This window comes from Molothrus aeneus, chromosome 16, assembly GCF_037042795.1.
Source record: "Molothrus aeneus isolate 106 chromosome 16, BPBGC_Maene_1.0, whole genome shotgun sequence".
In the NCBI taxonomy this organism is placed as follows: Eukaryota; Metazoa; Chordata; class Aves; order Passeriformes; family Icteridae; genus Molothrus; species Molothrus aeneus.
In genome coordinates this window covers 1,790,093-1,812,255 of record NC_089661.1, presented here as the reverse complement: position 1 = coordinate 1,812,255, position 22,163 = coordinate 1,790,093, and the positions used below count along the sequence as shown (strand labels likewise).

General features: G+C 51.5%; 1 protein-coding gene across 4 annotated transcripts in view; it reads left to right on the top strand.

Annotated features, from left to right (window-relative positions):
• RAB11FIP3 (RAB11 family interacting protein 3) overlaps positions 1-22,163 on the top strand; it is an 86,435-nt gene that overhangs the window by 30,454 nt on the left and 33,818 nt on the right. For 2 of the 4 annotated variants that reach the window (XM_066561230.1, XM_066561229.1), the window contains exon 3: positions 14,108-14,199. In XM_066561230.1, the coding sequence (XP_066417327.1) occupies positions 14,108-14,199 (92 nt within the window). The other 2 variants (XM_066561231.1, XM_066561232.1) reach the window with 2 other exon arrangements.

Here is a 22,163-nt window from a genome sequence, read left to right as displayed (position 1 = left end):
TTTTATTTTTGCCTTTGCATCTTGCTGTGCTCTGGCAGATCCATATGGATGTGCTATACATACTGCTGGTGGGGATAAGGACTTTAGGAAGATGAGTGTTAATTCTGGCCCTGAAAGGAGTGGAGATTTAAATGGCTCTTTAAAATTTATATGGATACTTGAAAAAAAATATAATCCCTGTGCTGTTCTTGGGAGCTGGGGATTCTGCTCATCTCTGTGGTGCAGGAGGAGGATTGTAGCACCAGGATTGTGCTTGTCAGGTTTGGGGTCCATGTGCTTGTCTGTGCCCCCTTCTGCCAGGGACAGGAGCAGCCAAGGCTTTCTCAAAATTAATTTGGTTTTTTTTCCCTTGAAATAGTGGTGCTTAGAGGGTTATATTGGAAACCACTGGGCCTGCCCATAAAAATGTGTGAGGGCTTCACTGGGGTTCTTTAGCCCGGGGAAAAGGAGGCTCAGGGGGGCCTTGTGGCTCTGCACAACTCCTGACAGGAGGGTGGACCTGGGTGGGGGTCAGGCTCTGCTCCCAGGGAACACCGACAGGATGAGGGGGAATGGCCTCAAGCTGTGCCAGGGGAGGGTCAGGTTGGACATCAGGAGGAATTTCCTCATGGAAATGGTGGCCACGCCTTGGCAGGGGCTGCCCAGGTTGGGGTTGTAGTCCCCATCCCTGGAGGTGTCCAGGGGAAGCCTGGATGTGGCACTCAGTGCCCTGGGCTGGTGACAAGGTGGCACTCATTGCACTGGGCACAGATTGGACCTGATGATCTCAGAGGTCTTTCCAGACTCAATGATTCTGGGGTTCTGCTGAGTCTGTAACTGTGTGCTCTCAGGGAATGGGGAATTAGGAGCGTGAGGGATGGAGCTCAGCTGCTTTGGGGGTGCTCTGTGGTCACAAGGACCTGGGGTCTGTCTCCATCCCTCTCCTGACAGGAAGGTTGGTTGTGACCAGGGCACAGAGACCCCTCTGTGAAGGGCTGATGCTCTGTGGAGATGCAAACAGCAGGAGAACGAAGCAGGTGTGAACCCAGCCCAGCTGGAGGCTGATCCAGGGAAGAGCAGGACACAGGTCCAGCCCCAGGGCAGGGGCATTGAGCTGGGTGCTCCTTTCCTCCACCTCCAGTGTCCCTGGAGAAAAGTCCCTCTTCTGCTCCCAGGAGCTCCAAGATGCTCCTGTGTGTGTGGAGAACTTTCTCTCCAGCTGTGCAGCCCCCAGGATCAGCAGATCCTGGCTCCAGGCCTCTTCCCCATGGCAGGGTGAGCAGGGAGGTTTGGATGTGCAGGGGGCATTTTCTGTTCCCCCTGGAGCAATTGCTGGGAGAGAGGAGCCATGGAGCAGCTGGGAGTGGAACCAAAATCACAGCATTCTCGAGCTCTTTTAAGTCCCTCTTTCTGCTCTAATACAGACATAGAATCATTCAGGTTGGAAAAGTCCTTTAGAATGATGGAATCCAACCATTAATGGATTTGCTGTAATAACAATGTACCAGGGCAAGGACTCGGGTGCTGATGGGGAGGGCACTTCTGGCTCAGCAGAGCAGTTTCTTCACTTGCATTTCTGTTTTGATTTCCATAAACACTTGTTTGTAGTGAATTCATCAGTGTGGCAGCTGGGTGAAGGGTGACAGGGGGGAGAGGCTGCTGGGTGCTCCATGCCTCAGAGGGAGCTGTGCTTCCCCAGAGCAGCCTGGCACATGACATACTGCATTGACCTACTTTTGGGAGAGGAGCACAAGTGTTGGGAGAGCTGTGTCTGTAGGCAGTTCTGGGATGAGAGCAGCAAGGAATGGCTCAAACACGCTGCTGGAAAATGCTGTGAAGGCTCTGGGGGCCAGGAATGGGAGATTGGCATGGGAATGTCTTGGTTTGAAAAGCCAGGTGTCTGCTAAGGAAGGCAGGAGTCTTCCTTGAAGTGGGAAATGTAAACCCCCTCCCTCTGAATTATTATAATTTTGAATTTAAGAGGCGCTCTTAGGCAAAGATATGGGAGTACGAATAGCAGTTCTTTACTAGGGAAGAAAATAAAAATAAAATAAAGATGCAATAATACAAAACAACACTGCCAGAGTGAGAGCAGTCCCTGTCCCCTGTGTGTCAGGGGGTGGCACAGCCCCATCCCATGGGGGCTCAGCCCTCCTGCAGTGCCAGCTGTGGCTCTGCTGGAGCAGGGATCCTGCACAAGGGGGGAGTTTTCCTCTGCAGCTCCAGGGCTGCTGGAGATGGGCCTGGGCTCCCTCTGGCCATGCAGGGCAGCAGAAGCTGCTCCTCTGGCAATGCACTGGGCAAAGGCTGCTGGGCTGTGCCAGGCTCACATTGGATCCAGGTAGGAATGCTCGGCTCCTCCCCTGGGCGCAGCATCTCCCCATGGGATGATGGGATTGGATCAGCCCTGCAGGGACACTCAGTGGCCATGGACAGCAGAGATCTCCTGCAGGGAGGATTGGCTGTGGGAGAGATAAAGAAAAAACTGCCCCATGAACAGCAGAGAACTGCCCCAGCTCTGACAGATGGGGACAGAACACACAGCCCCAGCCACATCTTCCAACCTAAGACAGAATCTCTGCCCCTCTGAGAATTCCTTCTTTAGGAATCACTCTCCTTTCATGAATTCCTGCTTTGGAGCATATGCCTGAGAAATCTGGCTGTGTCAGGTCACTGTCATGGAGTGTAACAGGTCTCAAATACATCCTCAGTTCTGAGGGAGTTCTGGTTCTAAGCTGGGATTAAACCTGGGATCAAATCCCCAAAGAATCACTGTTGGTTCAGCATTCCTTGGGAGGGAAAAGCATTGCTGTGTAGCCAGATCTCCTGGAAATCAAAGCTAATTCCAGAGTAGAAAGACTTCCATGTATCCTGAAGTGAAGGAAACCTGTGGTGGCTTTTTGACCACAGACCATAACCTAACCTGATAAAGACAAAATCTGATGCCCAAAGGAAAGCAAATTTTTCTGGGAAAGGAGGATAAAACCCACTGCAGGGACTGCCTGTTTTCCCAGGAAGATGAAAATAGGGAGCAGTGCTTTATTGGAGCTTTAGAGTAGTTGTTAATGTGAAAAACACACTCACTGTCCTGTGAAAATGTAAAAAGTTTAATGAAGGACAATAGGAGACAAGGACCACAGAGCAAAGGTAATTATGGCACTCAGCCAAGAGCACCATGTTATCCTCGGAGATACCCCTTAAATACCTTTTAATTACATCAGCTCTTTGCATATTCATAGACCCTTATGCATAGTAAACTTTCCCCCAAACTAGTTTACATGTCCCAGAACTGTTTAGCACATCTCCTCCTTGGATCCACCTGTTTAGAGCATGGGTATTTCTTGGCTGTGGTTTTAGTCCTTTTTTATCAGCTCCAGTTTTTGGGACTTGGTGCACACTGTCTTCAGACAGTGAGTGCTGATGGCTGGCAGATCTGTACAGGTGTCCCCATCCTGTGTTCCTTGGGTGTTATCCCACCCAAACAGGCATTTTAACACAGACATACTTCCATCAGCTCTTTCACTAAGCTTAATTAACAACAGAAATACAAACTATATCTCTATAATAAAGTTACTTTTACATTACACATATAAAATAAATTTTAATATTTGCAAAAAGCCAGTATTATAATATGTATCTATAACATTAGCATGCTCTTCTCTGGAGATGATGACTAAAGAGAAAAGAGAGGCAGTTTCTGTTAAATAACAATTCTCCTCTTCCATCTCCTGCCTGTGTTTCTCCATTGCAGGATTCCCTTTCTGGGCTGTGCTGTTTTCCTCCACATCTGGAGCTGGGAATGCTTTTGGGAACTGGGCTCGCCTGCGGTTTGGGGAGTGCGTGGGAGGAGGCTGGGCTGGGCTGGGCTTAGCTGGGCTGGGCTGGGCTGGGCTGGTGGCTCCACGTGGGTGTGAGGGGTGGTTTCTGTCCTGCCTGTTCTGCTGTCTCAGGTTTGGATGTTAGGCCAGACTGAGGGGTTGTCAGTGCTTGGATCAGCCAGGGGAGGTGGGGAATGTGTCCTTCCTCCTGAGCAGGAGCACCTGGACAGGGCTCAGGAGATCCCTGGCCCAGCTTGGGGGAAGGAAAGGAGCCCTGCAGAGCTCTCAGCTGTTTCTCCTGAGGAATCCAGTCAATCCAGAGTTATTAACAAAGGGATAATTACTCACCAGGACTTCTGCTCCTCCCTGCCCGGCTCTGTCACAGCCTGGGGGCTGGTGAGTGTACTGGGTGACCTGGCACCCCTGGTGTGAAAAACGCCAATCATTGTTTTTAAAATTTTAAAAGTTTATTAGTAATAAAAGGGTTATAAAAATAGTAATTTAATCAGAGTAATAAAAATTTGGACAATTAGGATTTAGGACAATATGAGACAATAAAAACTAAGAGTTATGGATGTCCGGGTACCTTTTCTGGGCAAAATAAGCCTGAAAAAGGACCCACATTAACAGAGGATTAGCCCTTAAAAGCAACAGCCTGTTGCATATTCATACACCTCATACATGATGCATAAATTCCATTTGAACAAAGGATTCTATCTGGGCAGTGTTAACTTCTTCTGAATCTTAATGGCATCTCCAGGCAGGAAGAAGTTCATTTCTTCTGATAAGAGAGCAATAAATTCTCTTTCTCTGAAAGATTCAGGTGTCCTGTGGCTGCTATTTCAGTGTGAATCTTCTCTTTAAAATAAATATCTTACATAGCAAAGTTTCTATTTTAACATTATATTATTACCTAAAACTATATTTAACAAACTATTTAAGAAAGTTATTACAGCATAACTTTTTAATATAACACATATTCATTTTAATGTTTGTGGAAAGCCAATCATAAAATATGCATTTTTCACACCTATGACACCTTGACAGGCTGATGTGGCAAAAGCTTTTTTCTCCAGAGTGGTTCCCTGGACAGGAGAAGCCGTGTGTGATGTGGATTTCCTGGAAACCAGGGCTGATTGGGGAGCAGCTGGCTGGGTGAGCAGCAGGTGGGGTGGTTCCAGTGGGCATCCACACACTGGGAAAAACCAATTTTCCCAATTCTCTGGTGTTCTGGCTGAGCACAGCTCACATCATCTCCCTCCCATTCTGCCTGTCCCAGGCTGTGTCCCCTCCTGGCCTGGTCCCTGTGTCCCTCCATGCCTTCTCCTTCATGATCCTCTTTTCCAAGCTCTTACAGTCCAAACTGCTCCTGTAAATCACTGGGCAGTTTATTCCTCTTTAGAACAGGAGGGACTTCTGCTAACGAGGCAAGAGGAATTTTTATTAATGTAGTTAATAATTCCAGAGAGCTCAGCAGAGATGATGTCACAGCTTCTAATAAAACCACCCCTGATGAGGGTGGGCATTGGCCTGTTTGGATCCTGTTTCCATGTTTGGAATCCATGATCTTGGAGGTCTTCTCCAACCTGAGCAATTCTGTTTGTCACCTCTCAGCCCCTCGGTGCCTTCCTGGAGCCCTGCATTGAAAAGGTCCAATTCCTCCCTGTGCTCCTTCCCCTGCAGGGGAGGGGTCAGGCACAGATAATGGCTGGGAAAAGGATCAAAACCCAATTTTACAGAACCCCCCTCCATGATTTTGTTTTACTTTGGGTGATGTTTCCTATACAGAAGCCAGTTGGAGCAAAAGCACTTTAAAGAATGCATCTCCCCTGTCCTTCAGTGACAGGTGGCACATGGTTTGGCTCTGCTTCCATGGGATTTTCTGGCAATATTGGAGTTAGGGGAAGAAACAGGGAAGGGGATTCAAACATGCACCTTCAGGAGCATTTTCCTGCTACTCTGCATAGCTTTTAGGGGATTTTGGAGGACTGGGACTTCAAAGTGGCACAGGGGCTGCTCAACCCCCCCTGTAGCACACAGGACATTTTTGAGCAGCACAGTCATTGTTTCCAAGAGATGGCTCAGAACTGTGGAGCACCACCTTGGGGAGAATTCTTCCTGCAGGTGTAGTTTAGTGCTTCTCCTCTTAGGTATTTTCTGTCCATAATTTCCCCTAAACCCAGGCTGGGTTCTGATCAGGACACAGAGGGCAAGTCTGAGATCAGAGGCTTTCTAAATAACTTTATAAATAATTTCATTGGTGATTTTGCAGCTCTGTTGTTGAGGCTGGAGCCTAGGCTGGAGCAGGGGGTGTCTGCAGTGCCTGCCCAGGCTCACAGCTCTCCTGTCCATCACTTTTTTTCCAGAGGCACCTGGGTGGTTCTGATCCAAACCACTCCCCAGGGCTCAGTGACAGCTTTGGAGAGGCTTGCCATTAATTGTGGTCAGTTTTTGGTGTGGCTAGTGGAGGGTAGAAATGGCAAGTGAGACCTGACTGACAAATACTAATGCCTGCACGTTGATGGAAGTGCTGTAGGTGTTGAAAGTGTTCCCTTTGATCCTCGTGGGTCTGGAAGCTGTGCCTGAACCACTCAGGCATTGCTGTGAAAATGAAATTCAGCCATGCTTGGAGGTAAGAACATTGTGAGCATTTCCTGGGCCTGAGCTGGGGGGGATTGAACTGGGTTTAATTCTTATCCTCATTTCTCCATGTGGGCTGGAAGGCTGAAGCCTTCAGGATGGAATGGGAGCATCCAGTCAGTCCCAGCCTGTGGAACTGCCTGATTTCTGCCTGTCTTATTTGGGGTGTCACCACCTTGGGTCCATTTGAGCTCCCGAGTCAGGGTTCTCTTTAATTTTATTTTGCTTGTGGGACAATCTTATATAAAGATAAGATAAAATATAAAATATATAAAAGAATATATAAAATATGTATATATTTATAATATATAAATATAAAAATAAAGTATATTAACATTAAAATAGAAAATATATTAATATTAAAATAGAAAATATATTAATGAAAATATATAAAGGTAAAGATAAGATATCTAAAGATAAGATTGTCCTCTGTGAGCTCCTTGATTTGGAGCCTCTCAAGGGGCTTCTGCTTCAGGGTTCTCAAACCCTGGACAGGAGAGTGGCCCTGGGTGTCCCCAAGGTTGTGTCAGCACTGCTGTGCTCCTGGGAGCTGACTTGGGATGTTCTGCTGCTTCCATGAGCTCCTTCTCAAGGTCCTGCCTCAGTGTGTTCCCAGAGCAGGGCCATGGGCAGTGATGAGTTTTGCACTGCTGGGTTAATGGTTGGGCTCGATGATCTTGGAGCTTTTCCAGCCTTCAGGATTCTGTGATCTCTGTCTAAAAATCCAGCTTAGTTTGCTGAAGTGTGGAGATTTGGAAGTAGAAGAAGTGAAGGAGCTGGAGGACATCAGGAGGTCTCCTCACCAGCAGCAAGTGCTATTTTGGAGGCTCAGTCTCTCCATCAAAGTGGCTCTAAGCCACTGCTGGCCCCAGCCAGCACCTCATTTTCCACACCTCCAGCAGTGAGCCTTGGTTCCTGCACAAGCCTGCAGGAATCTGAGCTGGATTTGGTGACTGGACACTCTGAAAAGGCCACTCAGATTGCTGGGAATTAAAAATGAGACTCTGTGTTTTAAACTCAGTGCAGATTCCAGGTGTTAAACTCAACTCAGCACAAATTCCAGGTCTTAAACTCAGCACAAACTCCAGGTGTTAAACTCAACTCAGTGCAGATTCCAGGTGTTAAACTCAACTCAGCACAAATTCCAGGTCTTAAACTCAACACCCAATTCTAGATGTTAAACTCAGCACAAATTTCAGGTGTTAAACTCAACACAAATTCCAGGTGTTAAACTCAACTCAGCATAGATTCCAGGTGTTAAACTCAGCACAGTTTCCAGGTGCCAGGGGTGGCCTCCTGCTCTGTCTCTGGGGCAGATCCTCATCAGGCCTCTGGGATGAAGGGAGGGCAGCTGAATTTGTGCCTCCAAAGGGCCTCCATGGCATGAAGGGAATTCCTTTCCATGCTGTGTGTGGAGGAGGTGCAGGGCCTCTGCCATGGGAAGGGGATCAAAGGGAATGTGTGATGAGCCCTGGTCAGTGAGAGTGATTGTCACATTCACATTTTCTGTAAAATTTCTTTGCCTAGGATTTTTCTCCTGGGAAGCTGAGAAGCCTCGGATAAAAAGGAAAACAAATTCTTATCTCATTTGATTCTCTTGTGGAATGTGTTTGGAGATTGTTTACCACAGGTGATTGTTTCATTGGTTTCTGCTGTGAGTTGTTTTCACTCTTTGGCCAGTCAGGGCCAAGCTGTGTCAGGACTCTGGCAAGAGTCAGGAGTTTTCATTATTATCTTTTTAGCCTTCTCTAAGTATCCTTTCTGTATTCTTTGGTATAGTTTAGTATAGCATTCTTTAATACAATATGGTATCATGAAATAATAAATTAGCCTTCTGAGAACATGCAGTCATCATTCCTTCCTGCCATGGGGCACCCCACAAATACAATAAGTGATGCTCAGGACATGAGGGGCTGCTGAAGAGCTTTAGCCAGGCTTGTGTAAGCAACCTTCATTGTGCCACTGCCTCCCTGGGAGCCTGGGCTGCCTTTGCTCCCTGCCCTGGGGCATTTTGGGAAATGATGGTTTGCAGTAAGTGCTGCTGCTCCGTCGGCCCATCTCTGGGGGAAGCTGAGCTACAGGAAAGCATGGGGCAGAAAGCTGCTCTTTTCTGGGAGCATCAGGTTATAAATGTACTCCTGGGCCACTCTGGGGAAGGAAAAGGGGGGTGGGTGAGATTGGTGCTGGCTTTATCCCACAGGGATCACTCCACATGGCTGCTGGAGCCTGAGACCCTGAGCTGCCTCTGGAAGTACTGGATAGTGGCTTCCCCTGTGCAGGATCCTCCTGAATTCCTGCAATCCTCAATCCCTGGCTGTGTGTCTGTTGTTTTCCAGCAGCATTCCCAGTAAGGGAGCTGGATTTATATAATTTGTTCTCACTTAAGCTGGATTTATATAATTTGTTCTCACTTAAGCCAACCAGGACTTCATTCTGCTCCTTTTTGGGGTTTGTTTTGTTCTGTGCCACTCAGGCAGGTTCCAAGCCTTATTCCCACACTGATCAGTGCAGGTCTGTGAGCTCACAAAATCCATCCTGTTGGAATCCCTCGGGCCTGGAGGCTCTGTGGCTTGCAGCAGTGTGCACAGTGTGTTGGTAGATGACTTAAATCCTCCTGAAAGGCTCTTTTTCTAGGTCACTCCTATATGAAGCTGATAAAACTGGCTCTGTGTGACCCATGTGTCACTGCTGTACCCACAGCCCTTCACTCAAGGTGCCTTTCCACTGCCATCCTTCCTTCTGGAAGCAGTTTTTAGAATCTATTTCAGGAGCTTTATCCCAGAACTGCTGTTCCTGAGGGTTCCTGGGAGAGCCCAGGTGACTCTGGCACACCTGAGAGCTCTGAAGCTCAACAAGGCATGGGAAGAGGTCTCACCCACCCCCATGGAATTATTTATGTTGGGAAAGCCCTCTGAGATCATTGAGACCAACCATTCCCCCAGCACTGCCAAGGCCACCACTGCCCCATGTCCCCAGGTGCCACATCCACATGGCTTTTAAATGGTGGCTTCCAGTGACAGGACAAGAGGAAACAGCCTCAGGCTGTGCCAGGGGAGGATCAGGTTGGATATTGGGAATATTCCTTCATGGGAAGGGATGGTCAGGCACTGGCACAGCTGCCCAGGGCAGTGGTGGAGTCACTATCCCTGGAGGAATTTAAAAGTCGTGTGGATGTGGCACTTGGGGACATAGATTAATGGTGGCCTTGGCAGTGCTGGGAGAGCAGTTAGACTTGATGACCTGAGAGGGCTTTTCCAGCCTGAGTGATTCGATGATTCTGTGGTGGTTTAGCAGTAAAGCTGCCTGGAAGGTCTCTCAGAGCCTTGTTTTACCTTTCAGGTTTTTGGATGTTTATGGATATGACTGGCCTGGCAGTGGGAGTGATGGATAGAGCTGGAAGTGCAGGAGAAGCTGGTCATGGACACTCAGAGGACAAAAGGCAGTCCCTGATGCCACCCCCAGCCCTGGGCACAAGATGGGTTTGAGCAGAGTAGTGCAGAGGTGACCCCAAATGTTGTGACCACATCAGCTCTCAGTGGGGAAGGATAAAGAGAAATCAGGGATGGGTGTAAGCAAGGAAAGGCTGCTTTGTGGTGTGAGGGGCAGGGAGAAGGACACTGAAGCAGGGCAGGGGTCAGCTGGGACTTGACTTTAATGTCCAGGGTGCAGAGCAGAGGGAATGTGAGGGTCTGAGCTCAGCCTGTGCCACAGATTGAGGCTATTGAGTGCTGCTGCTGGTGGCCCACAGCCACCCCTGGCTCTGTTGCTGCTGTGGGGGGAGCAGACCCCTCCAGCTGTCACCACGTGGCTCCCTCTGCACCTGGGGACAGTGCTCTCCACATGGGGAGTGCCACTCCACACCAAAGGTCTCCGAATTTTTGGCTCCTGGGGTTTTTTGGCTCTTTTGGGCAGGAATTTGTGAGCCTAATGCAGGCTGTTGTGCTGGCAGACTTGCAGGCTCTCCATGGCAACTCTCCCTATACACAAAGCACCATATGGCTTTTTTTGGAGGGGGAGGGAATGAATCCAGCAGAGAAATCAACCTTTGTTTGTGGTGCTGTTTGTCTTTGCTCTCTGTGACTCATGGGGAGGTGGAAGCATGGAATGCTGGCTCCTGAGCATGGCTTGTGCTGGCCGTGCCACCACCAGGGTGCAGGTGACCTCTCAGATGGCCTTTCCTGGATTTTTACACTGGAATTTGCTGTGAAAATAAACCCATGGTACACAGAGACCCCCTCTTTGGGCTGGGCTCTCTGCACACAGATGGAGCAACAAGGATCCCGTTGATGCCCAGCATGTTCATTCCCTGAAGGGCTGGGAAGGCTCCAGAGCTCCTGGTTTGGGTAGGAGCTGGGCAGGAGGCAGGTGATGGATGGCAGGAGCTGCCTATGCCTGTGCTCTGCCCACGCTTCACACCCCTGATTCCAAAAGGAAGCTTTCACTTGCTTGCAAATCCTCCCTTTTCAAGCCCCTCTGGAAGAAACAAGGAGAATAAATATCTTTATATATGTCTGTAGAAGAGTAGGAAGTGTTTGTGTGTCTACTTGGAGGGGGAGGAAGAGAAATGATGAAGGAATAAGGAGAAGGGAGCAGCCTGTGCCTTTGGGATATGGTTCCAGGGTCTGCTGTGGGGTGCAGCAGGATCTCTGGAGATGGCCTGGAGCTGACCACTGCCTGTGGTGGGCAGGAGAGGTGGCTGCCTGTCCCCTCTGGGTGGTGTGACACAAGTTGCCTCCCAGGAGCACTGTTTGGTTTTGGTTTTGCCCTCAGATGTGGGTAAAGGCTTCTCTTGGTGGCACCCACTGAGGTGAGCAGGTCACTGTCCCCATCCCCTCCCTGCTGTCAGCCACCAGGCTCCAATCCCAGCATAGCACCAGGGATGATTAATGGGAAAACTCCTCCAGATTGTAGGCTCAGGCTCACAGGGGGAGCTGTGCAGGTGGGGACAGAGGGACATTTGGGGAGAGGGACAATGCCATCTTCAGATTATAGAATCATTAAGGTTGGGAAAGACCTCCAAGGTCATCAAGTCCAAGGTCCTCCTGTGCTGGCCCAATAGTCAGAGCAGGAGTAGCCTTGCCCTGAGCAGGGTGCCCAGGCAGCATCAGCATTTCCAGCTGTATCCCAGGGCCCTGCTCTGGCTTTGCAGCTGGAGGGGAGCTCAGAGCAGCACCACTGCTGCTGCCACAGTGGGACAGCAGTGGGATGTTGAAGTGACCAAGAGCACCTTTCCCCTGCTGCAGCCCTGACCCTGTGGAGCACAGCGTTGGGTCTGGCCCTGGAAAAGCAATTTGGGTCATTCCTGAAGTGGATTCACAGCCTGACCCTGGGAGTCGGGCCCTGGTGAGGGGAGGGATCATTTCTTGGTGCCACATGTTCAGCTTCTGCCACCCCAGGGAACCCCTCAGGTTGGTGGCTGCAGTCTTTCCTGGTGGCTCCAATATCTCCTGGGTGCCCACCTGTGTGTGCATTTAATGGTCAGCTGAGAGGCCCTGGGGATGGTGTTTACATGCGAGTTGCTGCAGGCCCATGCCCTATTCAGAGATTCTCGGAATGCTTTGTGTTGGAAGAGACTGTAAAATGCATCTCATTCCATGGGCAGGGACACCTTCCACTGTTCCAGGTGCCCCAAGCCCTGCCCAGCCTGGCCTTGGGCACTGCCAGGGATCCAGGGGCAGCCACAGCTTCTCTGGGCACCTTGTGCCAGGGCCTGCCCACCCTCCCAGGGAACAATCCCTAATTCCCAATATCCCATCCAGCCCTGCCCTCTGGCAGTGTAAAGCCATTCCTCTTGTCCTGTCCCTCCATGCCTTGTCCCCAGTCCCTCTCCAGCTCTCCTGGAGCGCTCTGGGCCCTGGAAGGTGTCCCTGGATCCTTCTCCTCTCCAGGCTGAGCACCCCCAGTGCCTTGACCAACCCCAAATCCCTTGACTTTTTACCAGATGTATGAAATGACCATAATATGATTCCTTAATGAAAAATGGCCTTTCTTGACACCTGGAGAGGGGCCCAGAGCGGGAGCTCTGCCTGTGAGAGGCTGGAACTGTCCCATCTGGGCAGCCACATCAGGACAACCGGTGTGTCCCTTTGAGGGGCTGGGGAGGGGGCTCTGAAAGGCACAGAAAGGTGCCCCCTGTCCCCCCATAAATCCTTATGCATTCCCTGGGAGCATGGCCAGGTGCCTGCCTCCTCCTCCTCCTCTCCGGGCCCGCTTCCTCAGCAGCCATGGCAGCTCCGAGGCGTGTGGGCTGTTTATTTTGGGACTGCAGCGCTGCTCCCGATCCGGTGCCTCCCGCCCGGGATCTAGGCCGTGTGCCGGATCGGCCATTAGCTGCTGCCTGAGGGAGCACGGGGAATTCTCGCTCCTTTCCTCGCTGCAAGGGCCGGGAGCAGCGCTGCGGACGAGGCTGTGGGCTGGGAGGGGGAATCCATGGGGAGGCTCTCTCTCTGCAAAGCTATTTTTGTGTGGAAGCTCCTGATGCATGTGGCCACAGGAGAAGCAGAATTCATGTGGATGCTCTGTCTCTGCAAAGCTCCGATTTTTGTGTGGAAGCTCCTGATGCATGTGGCCACAGGAGGAGCAGAATTCATGTGGATGCTCTGTCTCTGCAAAGCTCCTGTTTTTGTGTGGATGCTCCTGGTGTGTGTGGCCACGGAAGGAGCAGAATTCGTGTGGAGGCTCTCTCACTGCAAAGCTCCTGTTTTTGTGCTCCTGATGCACGTGGCCACAGGAGGAGCAGAATTCACGTGGAGGTTCTCTCCACAGGAATTCATGTGGAGGCTGCAAAGCTCCTGATTTTGTGTGGATGCTCCTGATGTGTGTGGCCACGGGAGGAGCTGAATTCGTGTGGAGGCTCTCTCCAAAGGAATTCATGTGGAGGCTGCAAAGCTCCTGTTTTGTGTTCCTGATTTTGTGTGGACGCTCCTGGTGCATGTGGCCACGGGAGGAGCAGAATTCATGTGGAGGCTCTCTTCACAGGAATTTATGTGGAGGCTGCAAAGCTCCTAGTTTTGTGTGGATGCTCCTGGTGCGTGTGGCCACGGGAGGAGCAGGATTCATGTGGAGGCTCTCTCGCTGCAAAGCTCCTGTGTTTGTGTGGAGGCTCGCTCTCTGCAAAGCTCCTGGTTTTGTGTGGAGGCTCTCTCGTTGCAAAGCTCCTGTGTTTGTGTGGAGTCTCTCTCGCTGAAATCTCCTGTTTTGTGCGGTCGCTCCTGCTGCGGGCGGCCGCGGGAGGAGCAGGCGCCGCACCGCGGAGCTGCAGCCTCCTTCCCTTCCCCGCCGTTCCCATGGCACTTGGCTGTCACACGCACACACATCCCAGGCATTCCCTGCCCACAGCGGGATTAAAGCCTTCTGGGAGAGGAATGAGAGGATGCAGGGAACGGAGATAGGGAAAGGAATGGAGGGGTAGGGATGAAGCCAGGAGCCAGCCCCATTGGAGCAGCAAGGGGTTTGTAGTCTCTGAGGCAGGGAGAAGCGCGGCCATTGCCCTCAGCCCTGGGGCAGGTGGCATGCCTGGGAGCACAGGCCCTTCCTGAGGGCTGGAGGCGCCGGTCCGTGCACACAGAAGCTCCTGTCCCACCGCTGTCGCACTTCCCAAACCCACCCTGGGCATGAGGATACAGATTTCCCTCTGGGTGATTGCAGCTGTGTGTTTTTTCCCCCTGCAGACCCTGACAGCCAGCTGTATGATATGGGATATACCCCCGAGGAGGAAGCCCCGGCCTGCCCTGATGAGTTTGATGATTTCGTCACGTTTGAGGCAAGTATGAGCTCTGTTCGTTCCCATAAGTGTTGGCTGCACGTGGAGTGGGATTTGGGCATAGAGGCTGTGCCTGGGGAGAGGGGAGTGTGCTGTGACAGGGCTCAAGGATGCTGAACATGTGAACACAAGTTCAGTCTCTGGGTGATGGGCCCAGAGAAGCTGCACCAAGCATTTGGTGCTGTTTAAGTTAAAATTGGTGTTGATGAAACTGGAAGAGCAGAGCACAGTGCTCTGGTGGAAAGGGAGTCCCTTTCTGTGGTGAAACACTGGTGACATGGGAAGGGGACCTGCTGCTCTTGGGTTTGTCTTTCTGCTGGAGTTTCTGAGCCTGGAAAACCTGAGCTTGGCTTTGAGATATACCAGCCAGGAGCCTGCCTGAGAGGCACAGCAGAGTAGTGGGATGCTGACATTTGGTGCTGTTTGGCCAGTAAAAGGCACAGTGGAGGACAAAAATCTACATTTTCTCTCTATTCTTGGGCCTGATGAAAGCTGTTTCTCTGATTTGGGTTGTTTTCCTCTAGTTAAATTCTCCATGCCTTGGTTCCCTCCTGCATTCCTTACCACAGGAGCACGTTGCAGCAATCCTGCTGTTCCCAGCTGGAAAGGACAGACCTCTTGTCTGTGCCTGGGGGTTTTGGGCTTGGCTTGGAAGGCTTCATCCATTCCTGCTCTGTGCCTTCCAGCCTGGAGCAGGAGGTGCTGCAGGAGCCTTGGGAGCAAAGGGATGGCTGGGTCCCTGTCCCATGTGGGGACTGAATCACTCCCCTCTGCTTTTTCTTTTCCAAGCTTGCCTCTTCAGGGGTGTGACACCTGTGTCATGGTAGCCTGGCTGTTTTTGGGGTTGTCCTGTGCAGGACCAGGACCTGGGCTCTGATCCTTGTGGACCCCTTTCCACTCAGGATATTTTATGATTGTTTGTGATTTTTATCACACTATTTGTTGCTGGTAATGAGACTCCTGACCTGTTTTGTATTTGCATGCAAATGTATTTATTTATATTTGTGTGTATTTTTGCTTGGTGTAGTCTGTAATACATCATTTTGGAGTTGTGATTTCTTGATAAAAGGTTAATGATAGCCTGGTGTAGGGGGCAGCTGGTCCTAAAATCATGGAATGATTTGGGTTGAAGGGACCTTAAAGATCATCCCATCCCATCCCCTGCTATGGGCAGGGACACTTTCCACTGGCCCAGGCTGCTTCAAGCCCCATCCAGCCTGGCCTTGGGCACTCCAGGGATCCAGAGGCAGCCACAGCTTCTCCAGGCAAGGCTGAATATTGGTTTATTTTTCTTTTTTGAAAGGTAGTTCCAAGCCCCAGGAACAGCTGAGGAGAAGTGGGACAGGAGGGCAGGCAGGGAGATGGATTTCCATGGTTTTTAGGTGGTGCAGGGTCACAAATGTGCATTTTAACGCTGGACTGAGCAATATGGAGGCTGTGACAGGAAAAGGCTTTCACTTTTTGCTCCTCAGACCTGTGTCAAGGGAGCATCTTGCCTGAGATTCCAAGCAGGGATGTTTTCCAAGGGCTAATTTAACATAGATGAGCTCTGTCAGTGCTGGGAGCTATTCTGGGCAGCAATACCAACAAGGCAGGTGTGTGCCCCACTGGGATGAAATACTTCTGCTGCTGGGCCAGCCTTTCCTTGTAAAGCCAAGGTGACCCAAAGGAAAAAGGTGCTGAGTCCTGAAATCTCCTTTTCCAAAAGACCTGAGTGGATTTTTATACTGAATTCACATCTAAGGGACAGCTCTACGTTTAACATGCCGGGGAAGAATTATCCTTGTTGTCTTGGATACATGATTTGAAATCATTTCCAGCCTGCCAGGATTTCGTAGAGGTTCTGCAAATGAGAACATGCTCAAGAAATACCACTCAGCCTTGGGAGTGTAAAAATAAACTGGAGTCTTGGGGAGAGGGGGTTTTTGTTCTCTTCTGGCTGAGCCGTGAGCTCCCAACGTGCCTTTTATCCCACACGTCCTGGAGTGCTGTGCTTGGAAAGCTGGAGCTGGCCCAGGGAGGAAGAAGCTGTGGCACAAAGCATCCTGCTGGGAGCAGCAAAGGTGTGTTCCTTGTGGGAGCACTGGGAAAAGAGCTGGAGAGGGCTCCAGCATTGCCTTCTTCCTTAGGTGCAGCAGGGAATCAGCCAGGCTGAGAACAGAATAAAGAGCTGTTCCCAATACCTGGAGTCCCTCTTGCTTGGAGTCTCCATAAGAGATGAGGGGGAAAAAATCACCTTTCAAATTGAAACCATCACCTTTCTTCAGAGTAAACTTCTCACTGCACCAAGCAGCAGTTTGGGCTCTGGGATATCCCTGTGTCAGCCCTGGGAAGATGCTGCACAAGGACACTGAGCTAAACACACCCCAAAACACATCTGGGACACCTCAGGCACTGCCTGAGCCCCTCTGGCTGTGGCAGGGCCGTGGGGGGAAGTGGCACAGCTGGGATTTCTCCTCCCCTGTCACATCAGAGCTGACGGAGTTGCTGCATTTGCAGAAGTGCTGGGAGCAGTTTGTGGTTATTCCGTGGAGCACTGGCTGTGGTCCCTCTTAAAGAGCCCAAAATCCCAGTGGCTGGAGTGCTCAGCTCTTCCAAGGGCTGGGGTCTGACAGGAGCTTTTCTCCTCAGTGTTTGTTCAAACAAGTGTAAACAAGTGCTTTAAGCAGTCTCCAGGAAAATGTCTTCTCTTTGGTAATGAGGTTGCTCTGCTTGATGAGTCATGTCCTCTTCTGATGACTGTCATCAGGAGAGCTCAGCATCCATGGAAAGCCCTGAGAGCCCAGAGCTGGGGACTTTGACCCAGTGTTTGCTCTCCAGAGAGAACCACCAACCCCTGCTTCCTCCAGGAGAAGGCTTTGGAAGGGGACAAGGTGTGAACTCAGGAATTTGTAATGTTGGGTACTGCCCCAGTTCAGCCACTGGTGTGGCTCTGGATGTGCCATGGATCTCCTGGCTCCTGTGGCACCATTCCAGGAGTGGCTCTGGATGTGCCATGGATCTCCTGGCTCCTCTTGCACCATTCCAGGAGTGGCTCTGGATGTGCCATGGATCTCCTGGCTCCTGTGACACCATTCCAGGAGTGGCTCTGGATGTGCCATGGATCTCCTGGCTCCTGTGGCACCATTCCAGGAGTGGCTCTGGATGTGCCGTGGATCTCCTGGCTCCTGTGGCACCATTCCAGGAGTGGCTCTGGATGTGCCATGGATCTCCTGGCTCCTGTGGCACCGTTCCAGGAGTGTCCAGCAGACAGGGCTGTCTGTTAAGGTGCTTACAGAGAGGATTTCTGCTCCCATGGCTCCACTGAGACAGCAGCTCCTGCAGCCACGTGGCTTCTCATGCCTCCAGCTGGGCTTGCAGGGGGCTCATCCCAGTTTCTGCAGCTCTTCTGTGACACATTCAAGAGGAACCTCATCCCTGGGCACCCATCTGGAGCAGGGAGAGCCTGCCTGGGATCCCCTCCCAGTGTGTTCCTCCTGCCTCAGGTGGAAGCGTGGTGGTTGCTGGGTGAGAAACCACCAAAAACTAATGACAGCCTTCCTGCTTTGTCAAAGTCACATTGAAGAGAGCTTGGATCTTTTCCATCTGGACACCTGAGCCCTTTTTTCCCCCAGGCTGGGCTGGCACAGCTTGGCTGCTGACTGCCTGGAAAGTGGGAGTTCTCCTTGCCTCCCTTGAGAGCTCCTGTGGTGCTTGTGACTCAGTGCTGAGGCAAGGACTCGTTTGGAATGCTCTGGGGAACATGGAGGGGAATTTGGAGTTGGTTTTCTTGGGATCATGGAATCATTTAGGCTGGCACAGCTAAGGAATGGAGCTTGGAAAGGAACTCCAAGCTCAACCATCAGCCCAGCACCACAGGGATACCCACTGTGCCTTGCCCTAGGGTGAGGCTCTGCCCCTCTGCTCTGCTCCTGGGGCAGTGCAGAGAGGGGAGGATGACTCTAGAAACAGGAAAACGAGGCATGAAAATGCTGGGATTGGGCTGGGATGGGCATGGAGCTGTAAGACTTCATGTGGGCTGGAGGAGAGGCACAGCCAGTGCCCTGTAAAGGCTGCCTGGGAGCACCATCAATACCCCAAATAGGGATTTTTAGCCCTGGCACTCGTGTTCTGGGCCAGCAGGGTCAGAGGAAGGCTCTGGTTGAGCTCTGCAGGACCGGGCAGCGTCAGCCCTGCGGCTGCAGTGCCTTGTGCAGGACTGTTGCCCTCTGCTGGGCAGCTGCCGTGGCTCCTGCTGGAAGCAGCCAGGAAAACACATTCTGCACAGCCACGAGAGGGGAATTTGGCTTTCCCTGGAAGCCTGCACCGGCCCAGGCACGTCCCCTCTGGCTATTTGTCTAGCAGGGAGTTGTACAGCAGGGAAGGAGCGGATCTGGGGAGGAAAATGGGACTTGGGCACGTCCCAAGTTTTGTGTATTTTGGGAGTAGGAGTTACTCCTGGCTCTCCCAGCCTGCCTGCCTGCCTACAGGTGCAGCTGGGAGAACTCCAGCTCAGAATATTCTGTGACATTCTGTGCAACACTGAGCAGCAGCTTTAGGGCCAACACATCAACTCTGGGAAACTTTAACTCTGTTAAAGCCAGGGCTGTTTTCCATGTTGAGCAATTGAACTTAAGGCTTCTTTGAGGGCAAAAATCCACATTGCTGTGTTTCTCCAGCTGCTCAGAGCTTCTGCAAAGGGGACCAGGGACTTGCAGAGCCCCAGCTGTGTGTTGTAACACAGAAGCTGTTGTGGGAGCACGTGGGGGCCTGCTCCCAGAGGCATCACTGTCATTCCTGGTGCCTTGTGTTTTGCAGGGAGCCCTTGTGGGGTGGCTGTGGGATGTCGTAGTTGAGATGGTCACAATACAAAGCCACACCCCATTTTCAGAAAGCTTCAAACCTGTTTTTATTCTAGCATGCATGCTTTTTATACATTCTTACAAAACTCCTAAGTTTACACTTTACTCATTGGTCAGGAAGGACAAACAAAGTGCTCATTGGAATAGACAGTTGCAGGTTTCTCTTATTTTTCCTTCTTTCTTTCTTGGTTTCTATGTCAATGACCTCGGTAGGAAATTCTCCCAGGAGCAAACATGGATCCTCTTATCAAGCTTCTCTCTGGCTCACAGGAGTCACTGTAAAACCTCTTCCACAGGAGGAGGCTGCTGCAGGCTCCTTGTGTCCCCTCCTGTGGACCTTCTGAGCCCTCCTTTCCTAGTGCAGAATTCCCAGGAAGATATTTTCCTTCCCAAAGGCAGAGCTGGGCCTGGTGAGCACAGAGCCTTTTGGAGGGCCCTGCTTTGCAATCTGTGGCATTTTAAGTGAGATTTTTTCCTCCTCTTCCTCTCCATACCACTATTACCACAGGGTGCATGTCTGGCAGGGACTAGCCAGGCTGAAAAGATGGGGTTGAGCTTCTGGAGCCCCTCTGAGCTGTGCAAGGGGCTCAAAGCACCAGCACAGGCCTGGGTTCAGCTGTTCCCTGGCTGTTCTAACCCAGCTGTGAAGGGCTTGTGGTTGGAATGGGGACATGGAGGTGAGAGCTCAGGTTTTCTGTACCAGAGCCATTCCCACCTTCTGGAATGGCCTCTGTTCACAGGGCTGACCAGAAAACACCATGAATGAAATGGTCACAAACTTCTCTCCAGGGGCTGGCTGCTGGAATTGGTGATCATTTTGTCCTGAGCAGCTGGTAGGCTTGAAATCTTGCAGGTGGCTGGAGCTGCAGGGCTGTGGAATGTGACAGATGCAGTTCAGTGCCTGTTCACTTGTCCTTGGGGAAGAACATGGAGCCCTGAGCATTGTCCTCATTGTCCCCAAAGCCTTTCTGCAGTGAGAGACAAAGGGCCATGAGCCCTGTGGACAGCAAGTGAACAGTCCCATATTATCCTTGTATTCACAGAATCCTGGAATGCTTTGTGTTGGAAAGAACCTTAAGGCCCATCCAGTGCCACCCCTGCCATGGCAGGGACACCTCCCACTGTCCCAGGCTGCTCCAAGCCCTGCCCAGCCTGGCCTTGGGCACTGCCAGGGATGCAGGGGCAGCCCCAGCTGCTCTGGGCACCCTGTGCCAGGGCCTGCCCACCCTCACAGGGAACAATTCCTAATTCCCAAGCTCCCATCCATCCCTGCCCTCTGGCAGTGGGAGCCATTCCCTGTGTCCTGTCCCTCCATGCCTTGTCCCCAGTCCCTCTGCAGCTCTCCTGGAGCCCCTTCAGGCCCTGCCAGGGGCTCTGAGGTGTCCCTGGAGCCTTGTCCTCTCCAGGTGAGCACCCCCAGCTCTCCCAGCCTGGCTCCAGAGCAGAGGGGCTCCAGCTCTCCCAAATCAGTCCATGGTGATAATTTGATATCTTAAAGCCTGAAAATACCAAGGAAATTAATTTATTGTGTAGACTCCCAGCTGGGTAGAGGGCAGGGTGGCAGTGTAAATGGGACAAGGATGTCTCTGAAGGCAGAACCCAAGTGCAGGGCTACGGTCAGAAATTTCTGTGCTGGTCAGAAAAGATCCCATTTGAAGTGTTTGCCCAGTAGGAAATAGGCTGGAAGGAGTTTGGAAAACAAAGTCCTTGGAGCTTTATCTTGAACCACAAGCAGAGTGTGTGAGATTGGGAACATGGGAACTGGGCTGTGGGACTCGGGAGGGCTGAGAGCTGAGGGGGCAGCAGTGCAAGCAGAGGTATCTCAATAAGAGTTGGAGAAGTAAAAAGGGCAGGGATTGGGGTTTCCTATTTCTTTTCAGTGTCTGATTTTGGGCTCTCGTGGTAGTTCAGATGTTCTCTGAGATCCTGAGGCACAAGCAGAGGAGCACAGGGGCTGTGAGCTGCTGTGTGAGGAGCAGGCAGGGGCAGAGCTCGGGTTAAAGCATAACTCCTTGCTGCCGTGCTGCGAGCAGCAGTCTGGGCTGGCCTGGCTCAGGAGCTCACTCCTATCCGGGTCCGGACACCGCTGCTCAGCACTGCCCTCTGCTCCGAGCTCCTCAGCACAGCCAGGATAAATAACCCAGAGAAACGGGGAGAACCTGCTTTGGGAAGGTAATGGAAGGAAATCTGTGTGTTTGTGCTGGGTAGGCAGCGCTGAGGAAGTTTGATGTACGTGTGGTTTCTGCGGAGAGGAAACAGAAAACCTGAGGAAACCCTCAGAACTTGTGGGTGCGAGCGGTGCCGAGGCCTCCGTGGGCCATGGAGAGGGGAAAATCCCATGGATCAGCTCTCCCACAGGGCTGGGCTCCTGTTTGCAGGGGGCAGGCTGGCATTGGGCTGGTTATAACCTTCTCTGGGGTCAGCACTGTCGCTGCCTGCCAGAAACCATCCTCTGAGTCACCAAAAGTGCTTCTGACCTGCCCCTGGTGAGCAATCCAAGCTTTATACATCCCTGTTTGTGGCTATAAGGAAGGAATTTGTCACTTAACGCTTAATTATTCACCAGAAACACCAGGAAGGCCGAGATAAACCTCGACAGGTCGCTTTCAGATTCAACCTTTTTCTTTGGGGATGGATTCCTGGGAAGTGTGAGCACCCCGAGTGCTCCCAAAACGAGCTTTTATTTTGGAATCCAGGGGAGCGGGAGGAGGCTGCGCTCACCGGCAGGGAAGCGTGCCGGAGCTCCTGCTCCTTATCGGCAGCTCGGGAACAAAAGGCGCTCTGTTGGGACTCCAGCTCGATCCTTAAGTCTCCCGGCTCCCCTGGACTTTGCTTCCCTCCTGCCTCGCAGAAGCAGCTCCCGGAGCTGGCTCTGGCTCCGGACAGGATGTCTCCACAGGTGGGTTTTTGCGAGCTGATACAAAGTGAGGAGGGCTTGGACTTCCAGAGGGACCAGGCTCAGCACTGCAGGTGCCGGGAAGGGGCAGGTTAGGAATGCGCCTGACTTGTTACATGGGCAGATCCACCTGATTTTTTTTTCATGGGAATGGTTGAGATTAAAAGAGGAGATATTTAGATGGGATATTGGGAATTAGGAATTGTTCCCTGTGAGGGTGGGCAGGC